Source organism: Empidonax traillii, unplaced genomic scaffold, assembly GCF_003031625.1.
Source record: "Empidonax traillii isolate 1590-97213 ecotype Southwest subspecies unplaced genomic scaffold, ASM303162v1 scaffold851:size265644, whole genome shotgun sequence".
NCBI lineage: Eukaryota > Metazoa > Chordata > Aves > Passeriformes > Tyrannidae > Empidonax > Empidonax traillii.
The window spans coordinates 26,191-44,777 of NW_020956044.1; the positions used below are offsets into that span (position 1 = coordinate 26,191).

Sequence of the window (18,587 nt, forward strand, 5' to 3'; positions counted from 1 at the left end):
ATTTATGCACATGATCTGTATCTCTATTGTCAAAGGAATAGCAGAGAACAGCAGAAGGATACTTCTCACAGCTCCTTGTCATGGGGATAAGTAAATACTCTCTAGGTTATTCAACCTCTTTGGTGATGCATGCAGATTTTGTTTTATTTAACGGTGGTATTATACAAGGGGCTTTGGTGCTGCAGCACCACTTCTGTTGGATAAAAAGACCTAAATTCTCCAGAATGGGCAACAGTCATGAGATTATCTGAGTGACTGAGAAAAAAAAATTAAAAATATCATTATAACACTATTTAAACTTTAGAGATCTACTTCATGGTAGGGGAATGGTTTGGCTTTGAGAACAGCTAGAGAGCATCCTCAATTATGACTCAGGAATTTGGAACTCTAACTCTGTTTTGCTCCATTATGCTGTAGTTTACCCTATCTGTAAACCAGGAAGGATGATAGGAATCTCTGTGTTAAATTGCTTTTAAATCTACAGGTGTAACAAACTTTAAGAGGCACATCATAAAAATTCTGCAGTTGCAATTATGCTATATTGTACTTTTAGAAGCTGTATTTGATTTGGTAAACACTACAAGTCAGCTCAAGTCCACCACCATGCTGGATTTGCAGATCTCATCTGGTGCATTTCTTCCTGAGATATTATTAGGGAAAGCCATGATCACATTATATTTGATTTAGGAATACATGAATGTTTCATGTATGTTTTCATGTATGTTCATCAACATAGATACAAAACCAAATTACAACCAATTCTTTTTCTGTTGTGAAGTTTATTCAAACTGCTCAATTATCTTTTGTCCTCATTATACATTAAAGATCTGTCAAAAGTCCAATTCATATCTTTAAATTTGACTATGAAGATACAATAACTAGTTCCTTTTAGTCACATTTCAGAATTTTAATTGCCTCATATTACAAGAAACCACTATTTTTAGTTTGTGAAAATCTACATTTATATAAAAGCAATAAATAACAATTGAGTTCTCAACAAACGGAGTTGATTAATCACCCAGTAAAAATTAAAAAGAAAGTGAATTTATTAGCAGAGATTAATTTGATTTCCTTTTTTTGTTAAAAATCTCAGCAGGCCATGTAAGCTCTGTTCATAGCTGTGTAGGTGTTAGAGAAGAGCAGTGTTATAAAAAAGTACTAAATTATAAATTCCTCCCATATATACTGATTCATTTTGTGTATGACTTAAGCAAATTTTGGTCTGACTGTTTCGATATAAAGATGCTCAATTTTATATTGTACAACATTTCAGAACTAATTTTTCTGCACTACAGTAGAATCTTAGCAGTTTGTGAATTTAAAAAAATTAAAATTAGGTCTTGCATGGCTTGAGCAGTGGTTTGCCACTTGATCTGATCTGATTCGAATCAGTCAAAGCCTTTTGGTTGTACTGCAAGGGAGTTTGGATCAGGTTTTTCACTCCATACTGTTTTAATGAAAAAGAATATATTTCTGTAGTCTTCTAATCCTTTACGCAAGATTGTCAGGAGCAAAAGATTATGTAGTGTGCTATCACACAGGTTCCACTATGGAAAGTTCTTCATAAACGCAGGCATTCCAGGAGGCATTTATCTTCTGAATAGGTTCATTAATGAACAAAAGCACAGAAGCTGATAGGGAAAAAGAATTTTCTGTCTTGCAAAATGTGATAGAAGCTAAGTCTGACTGTAAAGTCGGACCAAGAAGTCTGACTGAAGTCAACAGAAGAAGCAATATATTTCCAAACTATACTTATTCATTCAGTTTCCTCCATATCTTTCTGGTGACAAAAATAATACAACTGTAAAATAATATAAAGGTAGGAGAGGCTACTATTCATATTTCCATAAGCAAATTCTTACTTAGGATATTCTATTATTTTATGAATAGCTTGACACATTTTGACAAAAGTTATAAAGAGTCATCTTGAACATATTTTGAAAGATTTGCAAGGCTAGGACAAACAAAAAAAATAACTCTAATGGTCCATCATGCTAATTTTAAAAATCAAGGTGGAGAGGAGAGAGACATAGCAAGCAGATCAGTACTCCCTGTCAAAGGATGCAAGCTTATATTGTAAAGCTGAGTCATATTCTGCCCTATAGACAGAAGAATCACAATTAACCAGTAGACTCTTCTTTATTTGCATCGAAAAAATTCCTTTATGGACTATTTCTCCAGAATTGTATCCAGGGACAATGGAAGAAAAATAATTAAAAGCTCTACGGGATAATTAAAATAAAAGTAATTGTAAACTATTTTAACCCTCTTTTAATGGAAGATCTCTGGTGTGAAATTGTGAAGATATACAAATGTATACAATTTGTCATGTCTCATATATAGCTATTCAAAATTTCCCATAACTTTAGGGTACCAAATCTGCCAAAGTAAATTTGTATAGCAGTGAGCGGGGGCGGGGGGGGGGGGGGAATAGAACAGACCTACCACTTGTTCTAAACTAAAACTGAGTTAGGTCAAAATTATTGCAATATTAAAAAATCTCAGCTATTTGCACTGTAGTTCTGCCAACTGTATAGTCAGCAGGCACAAACTACTATGAGCACACATATGGACAAATAAAATGCTGTCATACTGTTATAACATCCTTCTGCAGCAACTGGCAGAAAAGAGCCTCAGAATACTAAAACCCTTTCCCCTTACACAGTGCTGTGAGCTGTCATGTTGCACTGTGTACAGATGTAGAGCACACCAGCAACAACTGACTCTATCCTGTGGAGAACACATGTGCCCACGTTACGTCCAACACTCTTCTAAAAGAACGAACACCAGCTGCATTGTCAGGCCAAACCTTCATGGATCCTAGAGATCCACTCTGCTGCTTTTTGGCTGGGTAGAGTTCATTTTCTTCACAGTGGTTAATATAGGGTTATGTTTTGGATTTGTGCTGAACACAGGGTTGATAATATGGAGACATATTTGTTATTGCTGAGCAGTGCTTACACAGAGCCAAGGTCTTTTCTGCTTTTTGTACTGCCATACTGGCAAGGAAGTTGAGGGTGTAATGGGAGGCCAGGAGGAGGCACAGCCAGGACAGGTCACCCAAACTGACCAAAGGGATATTCCACACCATATGGCAACATGCTAACATATAAACTGGGAGAAGAAGGGGGGAGGGTGGGACCTTTTGAGTGATGGCGTTTGTCTTTCCAAGTGACCGTGGTGCATGTTACAGCCCTGCTCTCCTGGAGATGTCTGAACACCTTCCTGCCCATGGGAAGCAGTGAATTAATTCCTTGTTTTGTTTGCTTTTGTTCATGGCTTTTGCTTTACCTATTAAACTGCCTTTATCTCAACCCATGAATTTTGTAGCTTTTACCTTTCTGATATTCTCCATGATCCTACTGGTGGGAGAGTGAGCTAGTGCTTTGTTGCTGGCTAGGGTTAAACCACAACATCCAAACTGTCTGTTATGGCATCTATCACATACATAAACATCAGAGATGGCAAAAAAGTTCAAGAGAACTGTTTGGATTGCCACAAGAAATGGCATTCTTTAAATCAAAATGTATGCATGCGCATAAGGATTCTTTGATCCCTTACAGAGCCTTACCCAGACTTACATAAAACAAAACAGTGCTAGGGAAAAAAAAAAACAACTGACAGTGATAAGGCTAAGATTTAGGTTTGGCATGGTGACAAACACATAGAAACAGTGGGAAAATTAAATACAGAGGCGTCTGGAATCAGCTTCCCAACCCATGAATATTTTCCTAAATAATATGGCAGAGTTCCAGCAGGACACATTGTGAGTAACACACTCCAGAGGAGCTGACAGCTCACTGGGCATAGGCTGCTCCTGTAAGGCTGAAAAGTGTGTTTCAAACTCAATTAACTTAGATAAAGAAAAAATTGAAGTGACAGTCCCTGAGGTCCCCAAGTAAATACATCTAACTATTGGATCACTTGCTAGTTGAGACTGTCTTCTTTTCCTTTCCAGAAAGGTAGGAGGAACAAAAAAAAAAAACTTTCAAGTTTTGTTTCATCTTAAAATCTTTAAAATCTCTTCTTTGGGATATGAAAGCCAGCTCTAGTACTCGATCAACTCCTTTTCTTTCTCTTTGTGGACTGAAACACTGGAATTAATGTATCACAAACAGTTCCTGACAGCAAGGATGCAGATAATGCAAAGTAAAAAGACACAACTCTTTCTGGAGTTTTTGACTGGTTGGTTTAAGGAAGGAAATTGTTTATCCTCAGAGTGTTAATTACAAATATTCCATACACTTTCTCATGCACTAGAAGGAGAAGAATTCAGCTACCTAAGACTTTACTGAATGCAACATTTAAATACATTTTCTGAAATGAATAGATGAAGATATCACTCAGATTTCTGAGGGGGAAAAGTCACCACTTAATACAATTCATGCTACCAGCTTTGTGTAGGGAAGCTGGAAGTATCAAAGGAAGCACCAGAATTCATAAAAAAGCCTGGTTTCAATCAACACAGCCAGGTGTGCTCTATATATTGAGATAATCAGCTGAAATAAAATGATGAATTATTGGATTGACATAATATCTTATTCTTTAGTTGTACTGTCTCAATATTGTACACACATTTGACTAGCTGCCTACAGAAAGTGCACAAGTCTGCCAGCTCGATAAATGAAAAAACTTATAAAACATAATCAAAGGGAAGAATCACCAAATCTCATAGAAGGAATAGATTAAAGCTACTATTGCTAAAGTTAGGGTGACCAAATTGTCACAGATACCGATGGCAGTAGGATAACCTTGATGATTTGGTGTGATTTAAGAGCTCACAGATTCAGAACTTTCTTCAAGGATGGATGTCAGGGAACTGTAATCATTGTTCCATTTCCTGAAAAGCATGGCCAAAATCCAGATAGACAAAGCTTTCCTTGCTGCTGGAGAAGTATTAAACTGACAAGATCAATGGAGAAAGTATCATTTACCAAACGTGAACTTGCAAGGCACACAGATAAAGATGTGGGAGAAGCGGCTAAAAAGATGGTAAAACCCATTAGAGGTTACTGCTGGTTGTCTGCTGATGATAAAAGCTAACATAGGATTCATCTGAAAACCACTTCATTTAGAACACCTGATTCACAATAGACACTTGCTTAGTTAAGCACCTGCAACTAAAAGCAGGCTACTTTTTGTTGGGATCATTCCAAAACACTTGCTAAATCCTGGTTATGCAAAAATTACTCAATTTGGAAGGACATGAGTACATCACAGCTCTGTTGGATCTGCATTGTGATTTAGGCTATTAATACATCAAATCCACTTGCCTGCTGCTGAGGACAACTAATTCCTGAGGCTTAGAAAAAAGTGGAAAAAATAAAGAAAACAAGCCACCAAGAACTCAATATAATCATGGGCACCTAACTATTTATTTATTAAGATTGTTAAATAATAGGAACTGAGTCATCATTTTAGAGCTTTCATAATTTAAAACCCACAGTATCAGAACTAAAATTCTGAAATATTTCTGAATAAATACAAATACAAATAAAATGGTCCAAACCAAAAGGAAACAGCATTACAAAAGTGAAATTTTGAAGAAGCTAATGCTCCCACAGCTAACACTAAAGATGTTTTTCCCAAAGGGATGGAGGAAAATAGTAGAAGTTTGCTCTTGCTATTGCATTCTCAGATAAGAAAGTAGCACACATACACATGTCAAACACAGTGGTGTCCATACAGACCTTTCAGATGCATCGCATCTTATTGAGAATATTTGAGGACTTACATCACTTAAAAATGGACATATCTTCAAGAATACCTCCAATCTTAAATTATTTTACCATCTTCAATACCTTTTCTAATATGCCTAGAAAATATATCCTTCCGAATAACAAAGTATGTCCTTCTGCCTCAAAACCTCAGACTATTTTATGTAAGCTTTACGTAAATTTCAGATGTTTCAAAATTCAGATTCTGAGCATATTGAAAACAGTACTATATGTACCACTGAACTTCTCTATGAGCAATACTAGGAGAAATACATGCAAAACAAGTGGCAAGGACAAAATAAATTTGTTTGCAATTACTTCACACATTCATCCCAAATACCCACATCAAATCTTTTAAATGTGTTGTTAAATCCACAGCAGGGGGGGTTATTTTTGTTTGTTTGTTTGATTTTTTGCTTTGTTTTGTTTTTTTAGTAGCCTAATTTCATGTAAATGTGCCCTTGATACTGTGGACTTGAACAGTGATATCAGAGTATGTGCTCTAAATACACAGTGCTTAAAGAAACGCATACAGAAAATGATAAAAACCCACTATACCACTCCAGTGTAAGCAAAACTTTGTAAAGAGGAAACAAAGAACTTGTTCAAAATCTTTTGCTTTCCATGTGCTCATAATAATGCATAATATCAAGTCTTTCACATACTTAATTCCACAGATTTCATAGAAATTGCATAATATGATGTTGCTGGCAAAAAATGGCATTATGATTCTTTTGCAGAGGCACAGACCTCAGTACTACTTGTATTTGGAATGATTTCTGGTATCATGTCCAAAGTTTCACATTTCTATAATGTTGTTTCTCAGCCACCCGTGTACTGATGTAAACACAAGCTCAAGGATGAAAGCACAAACAAAATCACAGTCATGCAATTTCTAACTCTGCACATGACTCTGTATCATAAGACATATAAAATATACCTGGACAAGAGGCACAGCATCAACTTTAGAAAAAAAATAATACGGCAACCATATACGGATACTTCTTGGAACACTTTATCTGCACGTACGCAAAGTTCACCTTGACTTTAATGGGAGATTTACTGTGAAAGATTAATGTAGCAAATTACAACTGCATAAACTTGGGATTCTTTATTAACTACACTGATTTTACTGCTTTATTTTTATACAGTAACATTTTCTTTTCTTGCTATAGAAGGGACACATACTGAAAAAAGCAGCAGAAGACTGATAGTAAGCTTTCACTGCTTAGTATACAGCTATTATTTTAATAAACTGAAATAAAATTTTCAATAAACTAAAATGAAGATTGCTGTGGGGATCACGCTCCCTGCAGTAACAGAAATAGGAGCCTTCCTCAGTTATTTGTCTCATTGTTTACCCACTTGCTTGTTGCCCAGCAACTACCATCAAGGAACTACAGTTCTTAGACATCCTCATTTTATTCTTGAGAGACCAGATTAAAATTCCTATGTGAATAATCTCTTCTTGGTGAGATATTGTATTATTTCAATTTACATAGCTGCAGAAAGGAAGCCAAGTGACTGGAGAATCCAGTACTTTCACTCTGTAAGAAGTTTGTTTTCTCTGCCCTCGTACCAACCTGTTTATGGACCAACTACTTAAATATCAGTAGGTACTTTGTAATATTTGAGCCATAGAAATAGAAGCAAACATCTGTTACTTACATTCTCGAATCATCCCACAGCACACAGTAGGGATTCAATGTGCCCTAAAAAGAAAACAAACAAACCTATTATATTGATACACAAAAATATGTATCATGTTTGACCTAAAAATTTATTTAAGTCTCCTTCTACAAGATTATCTTTATACTCTGATGAATTGATGCCACCGAAGTGGCAAAAGTTTAAGCTTAATTCTTAGAGTATTTTAAAGCATTTCAACCTAGGAGCAGACTCCTTGTGCATTCTCTGCTTAGACAAGGTAAGCATAAAGTTGTCTATCTGGCATATCCTAGTAGAAGGGAAATATGAGATAAAATTTAATCTGCTAAGAGACTTGACTGAACATTTCTGGTGTGTTTAGAAACAGAACTTTAGACCCCTTAGGAACTTGAATGTCAAAACCAGTAATGCCTCTAAAAATTTTAAGCATATGTTGGGTAAGATGTTGGGAGGTTCAGTTTTCAGATGACCCCATATCCAGTATGCAAAGTATTTGTCAATTAGGTACTAAATCAGTAAAGCTTTTTGCTCAAAATAAATATTTTATTTCTAATGTGGTTACGCTTTACAATCCCAGCTTCAGCCTCTTCAAAGTTAGTGGAAAATTTCTGATTTGATTTAGAACAGGATTGGAATCTAGGTTTATTACACATCATCGAACTATGGGGAATGTTTTGGGAAACTGAAAACTATTGTTACTCATGTTTATTTTGCTGCCTAGGAAGAGTTGATACAAAATTAAAATTCACTCAGATTGACTTAGAAGTACTTAAAACTGCAAAACTATATTCCTATTCATCACAAGCTCTGGGTATTCCCAGAAATCAGAAATACATAAAAAATTATATAGAGTACAGAAAAAAATTATAATTTTTTTTTAAAAATCAAAAGTGATTTGAAGAAACAATTACTATTTTTGTACGTTAATCTTAGTGAACAGTGTAGATGCACTAGATATAAAAGTAGTTTCATATAAACAAAGCACACCTTAATATTTCATTCTCCAAAGTGTTTTATTTTTATAAAAAACATGTCAATCTATGAAGTAAAAATCTATTAAATATTTAGATTATTCCATCCACCTCTTTGTCAAAGATAAAAAAGGTCCTTCTGGAGATGCTTGTGAGAGAGGTATTTAGGGAAACTTTGAACCTCTAGTTCAGTATTTTGCTGACTCCACTGAATTTCATGAGTCGAGTATAAATATTTAAAACCAACATATACTTATGGCACTTTATATTTACATAGCACTGTACAAACATAAATAAAGAATGCTCCATTCCCTGAAGTATTTATAATATAAAGAAAAGGAAGGGGAAGAGGGCACAGGACAAAGTACTGGATAACAGGCCAGTTGAGATTCAGAGACCAGGTCCTGCATCACTAGGCAAGAGCTTTCGTATACACTGATGGAAGAGCATACAGAAAGGTAAGAAGTAAGAAAAACAGAATATCGATGCAGAACTAAATTTTCTTCAAAATGTTATTTTATAAAGACATTAATTTGTATCCTAAGTCTGGGTGAAGAAGTACTACTTGCAATCTGATCTAGCTATATGCATACTAAAGTAGTAGTCCTACAGCTGCATCATAATAAGGCTTTTCATCTCTCAGATCTAAGACCTCTCTTTCCTAGCAGTGGACATCATACAGCTTATGCCTGGTATTCCCACAGTGCAAGTAGAATGAATACAGAAGCATTTTTATAAAAAATGTCCATTATAAAAAAATCCACAAAATAGAGGAAAACAAAGGCCTTTGCAGAAAACTGGAACACAGTAGCACTGGTGTCAGATCACACACTTCTCTCGCTTTGAAATCCATTCTAATAAAAAAAAAAACCCAACCAGTATGTTTGGCCATTGCAGTTACTAATGAGAGATTAAGCAGAAACATGGAAAGCGGGATAAATATTACTTCCATTCCTTAAGGAGTATGAGGGTTTGTCTGAGGGTTTGTTCCACCAGGACTCGCAGCTCGCCAGGGCACAGCAGTCTTTCAGAACTTCTTCCTCTTTTGATACCCTGATCAAACACCCTTCAAGTACTGCGAGGACCACAAGGAGCCTGTCTCTGTATTTGCTTCTTCACTCTTAATCTGCTGCTCCCTTTTTCACAGTACTTCTGTGTCTGGCCTCTTGGCGACATCTCCTCGCACTGCTGCTGTCGAGCTGCCTCCAACATCCATCGCTGTCAGTGGGGGCAGTGCTCTCACCAGTTAATTACTCAGCTGCAGTGAAGGAAGCAGCTACTGTGTCCATTAATGTTTACGACTGCTTGTAGTATTGATTTATACATTACAGTACCTGACTCAGATATATCAAAAATGGATATATGTGTGTGTGTGTGCACTTGTATGTATCTGTGTCTAGGAGATGAAATTGAATTTTCCAGACGTGACTGGCAACTTTGACAGCTATCCAGCACAGTGCCAACTGTGTTTTTTGTAGGCAGGGTTTTCAGTCTCACTGAAAGCTTGGTGTCCTATGCTACTGCTGGCTCATTACTTTAGTGTCCCTGGAGTAAACTTCTATGCTGTCAGAAGGTGAGAGTCCATATTCTCTTTGGAGCAAATAGGATTTTGTTTGAGTTGTGCATTTTTTTTAAGATTGCTTTGGTGTCTCTTTAATCAAACTACTGGAAAATTGTGGTCACAGTCACCTACATGTTCACAGTGCACAAGACCAAATATCATGCAATCGTGATTTGCACTTTCTCCAGAAAATCATCCCCCAGTTTTATCATTAAACTGATTAGTTTTGATATAACATGAAGAAATCATTAAAAATACTGAATAAATTAATATTTAAAGGCTAACTTTATTTAGTCATATTAACTCCTTTTATCTCTTTTAAGTATTTCATAATCTCTTATCTACGTAATTTAGTCAGTGGATAAGGAGGTAAAAAACCAAAAAAGTGCAGATATTGCCCTATATATTTGTAGGCATGGTCTAGAAAATACTTGAAAAATTAGTCATTAACTCAATTTGCAAACAAACAGCATTTCAAGAAAAAGTTTTAAAAGGAACAAATATAACAAGGAGACTTTAAAAAAAATCAGATGAAAGAGAAGGTATTTTATTTCTGTTTAATAATGAATCTATTTAACTGACATAATGGTTAATCTGTGAGCCATTATTATGTAATGTTCAAACACTAAAGACATATTAACAATAGTTTTATCTTTCTGTATGCAACATTAAGCTTTTTCTATGGTAATATATTATTATTAAAATTCCATTATGAAGACTAGAACTTGGAAAAAAGTTGCCAAATGTTTAAAGACATTAAAACTATAAAACTGATTTGCATTCACAGATTATCTAGGGCAATATATTATCATTGTATCTGTCAATACAACTAATATATTCAGGTGGATTAGGAGTCTATATAAATAAAGTATATGGAAAATGAATTTCAGGGCTGAAAATTTTATATAAGCTTCTCTAGATTATATTATAGGACAAAAAGTGAGCCCCCCCAAAAAAAAAGTCTGATACGTATTGGCAAGGTTATTGTCTTTGTGCTTTGTCAAGACATGAGCTCATACAATATTAATTAATATTCAGTTACTGAAAGGTTGCCAAAACAAGGTGACAGTTGGTGTCAGTTTCAAAATATAAATATCATAGTTAGCAATTCCTGTAAGTAGCTCACCAATCACTGTTGAAATAACAGATTATAAAATCTAGCAATGAAAATTACCATAAATTCTTCCTAATAGTGACCTTAGTAAGATCAAAACAATTATTTTATTTCAAAAGTGGTTGTTTTTTGTCCCGATATATAGGATTAATTTGTGGTTTACTCCAGCAAATATTTTTTTTACATTTTTAGTAAAATGTCTGACAGGAAGGAAAGTTATGTTAAAGACTCATATTTTCTCTTAATTCTTATGATATAACTTAGGTTGGAAACAAAATAAAATGAAAAAAAAATGAAATCTACCTGCCATAAAGCATCCTAAACAGGGAACCATAAACCCCCAAATCTCCACAATTCTTTATCAATAGACTTCTAATCTTATTGAAAGGTAAGGAGTCAGGTCAGCTTATGTTCCTCTATTCCTTTTTTCTGTCTAAGTTTCACTGAGATGTTCTTTGAATTAGGATTTTTCTGGGAACTGAATGCCATGTCATAATGACCATTGAGGGCAAAACAGTTTCTTCTAACCTTGAGTAAAACGTTAATTCAAGATCTAGAGTTCAAAAAGTTTCCTTTCATACTTTTGCCCAGAATCACTAATCCAATTTTGCTACTGATTGAAATATTCAGAAATTCTCCAGTTGAATTATATCTACATGACCACTTCAATAACTGTTTATACCTAAAAATCCCACAGATTTAAAGATTTTTGCATAACAAAAGTATTTTCAAAAGCTCTAATAACTGCCTTTTCTAATTGACTCTTTATGGCTTTATTCAAAGTAAACTCTAGCTCTTAATAACAGACAGAGTTCATATGCTGTGCCTTCACATAAATTACTCTTATGTTTGTTATTTAACATTATTTTCCCAATACTGCAGATCCCTGTGACTGCTGGGGATTACTAACTGCAGGAGAAAAACTCTTCATATTTTTCAAATATGTGGAAATAAAGTCCCTCTTTTTTTCAGATTTAAAATGATTATAATGTGAGATTAAAGCCTCAAAAGTATGGAGTTTTAAGAATTGCACAAAAAATCTCAAACATTTATAAGAACTCTAAGTTAAATTGGAACCAGAGCATTTCTTTCAGTCTGCTAAAACAAGTAAAACTTGGCTTTTCAGTATAAAATAATGAAAGAAAAGGAGAAAAAACCCTATGTAGCTCTATGACCTATGCAGGGAGAAAAAAATTAAGCATTCATCACAATACCACATTTCCAATTGTAACCATCAAAGCATTTAATGGAAACTTTTCAGTAGAAATTGCTATTTAAATTAAAACTTCAAAACCCACAAAACAACAATTAATTTTGTTCAAAGATTGTCAGACTGTCCCTGGGATTAAATTTTAGAAGTTAAACAGGGTTTTATTAACTGTTTTTTAAAACAACGTCACTTTTTTCTCTCATATGATCTGACAAATACTCTTGTAAGAGCACACCAACTATCCTTGTACTTACATTAGAGAGATGGGCCAGTTCTATCTCCAGGAAAGAATCCGTAGTTTTGGGTTCAGGTCGTATAGTAACAACAATGATTTTTGAATTAACAACTGTAAAATTCCTGTAAAAAAACAAAACAAAACAAAACAAAAGTAAAAATAGAAAATTTAACTTGCTATGAGGTTAAATGAGACTTGTATCTCACAGCTGTACCCAACACATTCAAGAATAAAGAGCACCAAGGATAAGGAAGTGCAATTCCTTTAAATACAAGTTATTAATCAGAATAATGTATTGATCACACAAGCATTCTGTACATGTTTGAGTGCATCTCATTTGCTTTTCTCAGTATAGGTCCACTAACTATAAGACACAGTAATTTTTCTTCAAAAGTGATGTGTTGGACATTTTTTCTCACTGTTAAGTGTAAAATTGTGAAGACTGATGAGTGCAATGGGAGATTGTACAGTTCTGTTGATTCTGTGCTCACGAAAAAAACTGTTTCCAATTTTAGAAAAAAACAATGTATTTGATACATGAGTGGGTAACTTCATCCTCTAAATACTTATTAATTTAAACCAAGTGCCCTGAATTAAATTCTGCCACAACACATAATTTTTTTTCTCATATCTGAGATTAGATTTGGTCCTACGTTACTGTACCAGGTTATGCAAAATAATGATTTTCTGTGAATTTCTCTAATACATGATCAATTTCTCTTTTCATGTAAAATGTGGATCCCTATGTATCATAGCAACCTCTCTAGGACAGACCTAGTAGTGCCAAGGTTATGCTACTACAGGCATAAAGACATGTTGACATGATGTTCATGCCTGAGATCCTTGCTTCTTATGACCCTATGAGGTTTAGAATGACCATCAGTTATCAGCCTGACTGTTTCTGATGATTATTATGGTAATTTCTTTGCTTTCAACACCTCACAGAAAGACATATTCAGTCATATTCAGGTAGATGTTATCAAAGAAGAAACTAGGCAGTTTAGATGTAATTATAATAGGCAATGAAAATATCCTTTTGTTATCGTTGTTGTTGCTACTGCATTGCTTATTTTCTTTAGGGAGTTTGCATTTAGGAGAGGATTCCATTCTCCTGAATCATTGAAACAGGAATTGCCATGGCTACAGTAATAGAAACTTAGCTCAGCAGGCACTTCATTCAGCACAAGGAATGAAATTATTCTTCTGGGGCAAGGTATGAGTTCTAGTCCAATTTTACTCAGCCAAATCACATAATGGAAATACAATCGAAGTGGCTTTCTACTTTACTTAATTCCTGTTTCTTCTCTTTGGTTGCACACATTGTCTCTCTCTATCAGATTAACATTAAATGTTCAGCAAAATTTCTGTACCTTCTGTAGAATGACAGTAGCTGAATATCTATAATTCTTGAGAATAATGGTATAATTAAAAAAAACACCCAAACAAAAGAACAAAACTCCAAAAAAAAAAGAAAAGCCTAGTTTCTCTAACAGATCATGACAAGTGGAAATAGAGCCTATTATAGAGCTATTAAGAGACTGTGCCCATTTTGGAAATTCACACAAAGTAGTGTAAATATTGATACTTCAGTACTCTTTTACAATTAGTCTTTGTGAGTCAATATATGTTTCCTTCCTATATCTCATTTTGGTGCAGTTTTGATGGTTCTAGCATGAGATCTGAAAGAGCACCTAAGTGCCTAGTTTGTAACTTCAGTACATCCATTTTACCTCAGTTTCATGAAAACTCAACCAATCCACTTACATTCTCGAGAGCCCCTAGCAGACTGTTTCACCAGAAAATAAATGTAACTGGCTATATTGCTGTGAAATGAAAACTGCATCCCTCATTGCTGTCCTGTCTGGGCTGAATGCCTAATTGCATATATCATATTTAACTGTTTGGACGGTCTCTGAAAGAATGCAATCTGGCAAGTATATTCTAAACTCACACAAGATGTTAAGATGCCTCTGAACTAAAGCTCAGAGCTTCATAATCACAATAACTTACCTCAAAGCCACCAGTGTGGTGCCATCATTAAACTTGTTTAAGATATTTTTTTAAAACAACAGCCTACTTCTGAGAACACTTATCCAAGAATTAAAGTAATCAGCTTTTACAAAATACGCCGGGAGGTGCAATACGTGGGTTTCAGTCCCTCTCATGTGGAGAATGACATAGAATAGAACGACCCATCTCACACTTCCTGGGCAAGTGCATTACCTTACAGTTTTTTATGGTGGAGAGTGACTTTACCATTAACTCCTTCTCTTTCATCAAAAATAATCTAAAATTCAACTTTAATGAGAAATGAAGTTTTACAGGATGGTGCCCTGCTGACTGTCCAGAAAGAGGCTCATCAAGACTAAGTTTCAAAATCAATTATTCAAAAGAATCTATTAAATTCCTTGGGAACTATGGCTGAATAAATCCTTGAAGATTTAAGACAGTAAAGTTTGATTGAGTAAAAGCTCAAGAAATACTTCCAGAGCTTCTGTCCTGGAGGTTTTTTTTTTCTGATCTGAATTAATAACAATATTAATAAAATAGCATTATTTTATTAAACTGTTTTACCACCTAGGCATAAATTTTGAGGGTATTTTTTTATATAAGGGAATTCTTATTGATTCTATGTGATAAGAAATTCAGATTTTCTTTTCTTTTTAGAATGACTCTATGTTGCTCAAGAAAAATGAACTTATGAATAAGGCATGTTGCTGTCTCAAGATAGCATGATCGAAGTTACAGATCAATGTATACAAGTTTACAGAAAAATTCCAGATGCTAAAGGAATAATGTGACATGATAAAAGAAACCTGTCTGAGATACTCCATCCTTAGTCTAACAAAGCTGACCTGAGAAAATTAAAGGGCCTTTTTAGTTGTACAGCATCTGAAGGAGGGGGTTAGGAATGATGTTTCAAATGGGGACATACATTTCAGTGCAAGAAATTTTAGCAGGAAAAGTGTGATGGTTTTGGTCTAGGTCTTCCTGGCAACCAGCTCGTAACCAAGGAAGTGGCCATGTACCCAGTATTCCATACAATTTTTGCATAAACCAGGGACCTTCTGCGTGTCAGGCGAACGTGATAACCACTAAACTACAGAAACATGGTGGATGCTTAAGGGACAGGAAAAAAAAAAAGCTTGATACAGCAAAATCATTGATTCTTTATTTGTTCTTATTTGTTAAGGGAAAAGGTAAATACTATCTTACAGTATGGCAATATGCAATGTATTTCTTCACAGTGCCCAGGAGATGAATTATATATAGTATATTTTAGATGAGTACTATACTGAGAATCAATTTTCTGTGAACCTAACAATAACATAAATGTGCTCAGGGGTGCAAGAGCTGTGCAAATAATATTGGTTCTACAGTTCTGAAAATATTCAATGTTTCAATATCTGCTATAAACAAGTCCATAAGATATTATAAGAATAGTGCAATGCAGCAAAGTATATTACAAAATAGAATCAGCTGAACTTTATTTACTTGTGCATGGGAAAAAATAAGGATTTTATTTTTATGAGGATGAATAAACTTTTTTTATCTTTGTTTCCCTAAACTCTTGCTTAAAGACTCCTGGCAAAATTCTCAGAATAATATACACGTACCAGTAGGATTAAACACATTGCCCAAAAAACTGCACATTAATGTAATTCCTCATCTCGCACTGTGTTTACAAGACTTACTTTTGATAGACTCTATGTCAAGAAAAATCAAGCCCATATGGTAAAATGTGTCTAATTTTGGAGTTTATGAAATATTTTTTATGAGTTGTCCAAGATAATGAAATCCTCATTTCACTCACAGAACACCTGTGATGTACCAGATGGGGATTCTGTGGTTAGGTGCTTTGGAAAATTTTCCCTAAAGATATACTGAGATTTTTTTTTATTTGTTTGTTTGTTTATTTTTTAAATAAGAAGTTCCTTGTGATGATGCAGAAGTTTGCATACCCTTTAGTGCTAAGATTAAGGAATGTACTGGAGTGTGTGTCACCTTTATTCATTTGGAAATTACAATCAAAGATTTTCTTTACTCCCATCTTAAATCTGTAAAGCCAGGAAATGAAATCACAAGGGAACTGGTAAAGCTTTCTAGATATTTAACTGCAGTAAGTAGAAATCCCCTCTATTATCAGGTTGTCAAGGTATAAATGATGTGGCATTTGAAATCAAACACAAGTCCATTTTACTTATTTTAGCTTGGTTTAATATTTGTTCATCGTCATTCCCACCACTGACATATTTAACAACGGGTATTTTCTTTAGAAAAGGATGCTGTAAGATGCTTATCCAGAATGGTATTTTTAAATTCCTATGTTGTGCATGGCTACTAGAATTTTAGGCATCATATAAAAAATAGATGATATGTTCCTTCACGTTTTACAGTGTTTGCTCCATAGATTGTTGGATGAACAGAAACCTTCATTCATGTACTTGAACAAGTGTAAAATGATAAAACAATAATAATAAAGATCCCTTTAAAACCTGCACGTCAGTTCTAATTTTCACAAAGAATATAACATCTCAACAAATACAGCACTAAATACAGTAGCAGATTTTTTCAAGTTTAAAATTAGAGAATCACAGAACCATTTAGGTTGGATTTAATCATTTAGCTTAGTTGCCCTTCTCTGGACACGCTCCAGCATCTCAATATCTTTCTTGAATTGAGTGGCATAAAACTTGACACAAGACTTGAGGTGTGACCTCACCAGTGTTGAGTACACAGGGACAATCACTGCCCTACTTCTGCTGGCCACACTCTTTTTGATAGAAGCCAGGATGCCATTGGCCTTCTTGGCTACCTGGGCACACTGCTAGCTCATGTTCAGTCAGCTGTTGATCAACATCACAGGTCCTTTTCCCCAGGTAGCTTTCCAGCCACTCTGCCCACAGTCTGTAGTGCTCCATGGGGCTTTTGTGACCCAAAGGCAGCACCTGGCACTTTGCCTTCCTGAATCTCATAGTTGGCCTTGGCTGATCAGTCCAGTCTGTTCAGATACCTCAACAGAGCCTTCCTACCTTCCAGCTGATCAACACTCCCTTTCAACTTAGTATTGTTCAAGAACGTGCTCAGGGTGCCCTAAATCCCCTCATCGAGATCATCAATAAAGATATTAAACAGGACTAGCCCCAATACTGAGCCTTGGGGAACTCCACTAGTGACTGTTCACCAACTGGATGTAGCACCATTCACTGGAGAATGCCATGGGATACAGTATCAAAGGCTGAGATTCCACCTGAATGAACATTAAAGTATCTGAATGTGACAAAATACATTTAATAGTAGTATCTTCACTGATGACATCAACAAAGGGATTGAGTGCACCTTCAGGAAGTTTGCAGATGACACCAACTTGTGTGGTGTAGTCAACATGCTGGAGGGAAGGGATACCATCCAGAGGGACCTTGAAAGGCTCATGAGATAGAAACCTCATGAAGTTAAACAAGGCCAAGTGAAAGGTCTTGTATTTGGGTTGAAGCAACCCCTGGTATCAATACAGAGTAGTGGATAGAGGGATTGAGAGCAGTCCTGTTGAGAAGTACTGGGGGATACTGATGGATGAAAAATTGAACATGAGCCAGCAATGTGTACTTGCAGCTCAGAAAGTCAGTTGTATCCTGGGCTGCATCAAAACAAGTGTGGTCAGCAAGATGAGGGAGGTGATTCTGCCCCTCTACTCTGCTCTTGTGAGACCCCACTCGGAATATTGCATCCCAGCACAAAAAAGGCATGAAACTTAGAGCAGGTCCAGGGGAAGGCCATGTAAATAATCAGTGGCAGGGAACATCTCTCTTATGAAGAAAGATTCAGAAGGTTGGGTTTGTTTGTTCTGGAGAAGAGAAGGCTCCATGAAGACACTATTGCAGGCTTTCAATACTTACAAGGGGCCTAAGATAACGACTGAGACTTTTTACCAAGGTCTGTAGTGATAAGGCAAGGCAAAATGGTTTTATATTGAAAAAGGATAGTTTTAGATTAGATATAAGGAAGACATTTTTTCCAAGGGTGTTGAGACAGATTACTCAGGGAAGCTGTGAATGTCCTATCATTGCAACTGTTCAGGGCCAGGCTGGATAGGGCTCTGAGTAACCTGGT

At 35.4% G+C, this 18,587-nt stretch overlaps 1 protein-coding gene across 1 annotated transcript in view; it reads right to left on the reverse strand.

Moving 5' to 3' along the window:
- Positions 1 to 1,915: 1,915 nt before the first annotated feature.
- The window catches only part of LOC114067036 (adhesion G protein-coupled receptor B3), a gene marked incomplete at its 5' end in the record, with an annotated part of 99,356 nt that continues 82,684 nt past the window's right edge, over positions 1,916 to 18,587 (reverse strand). Inside the window, 3 exons of the mRNA XM_027902213.1 lie at positions 1,916 to 1,925; positions 7,382 to 7,429; positions 12,496 to 12,598. Of these exons, the coding sequence (XP_027758014.1) occupies positions 7,382 to 7,429; positions 12,496 to 12,598 (151 nt within the window). The remainder of the gene's footprint in view (positions 1,926 to 7,381; positions 7,430 to 12,495; positions 12,599 to 18,587) is intronic.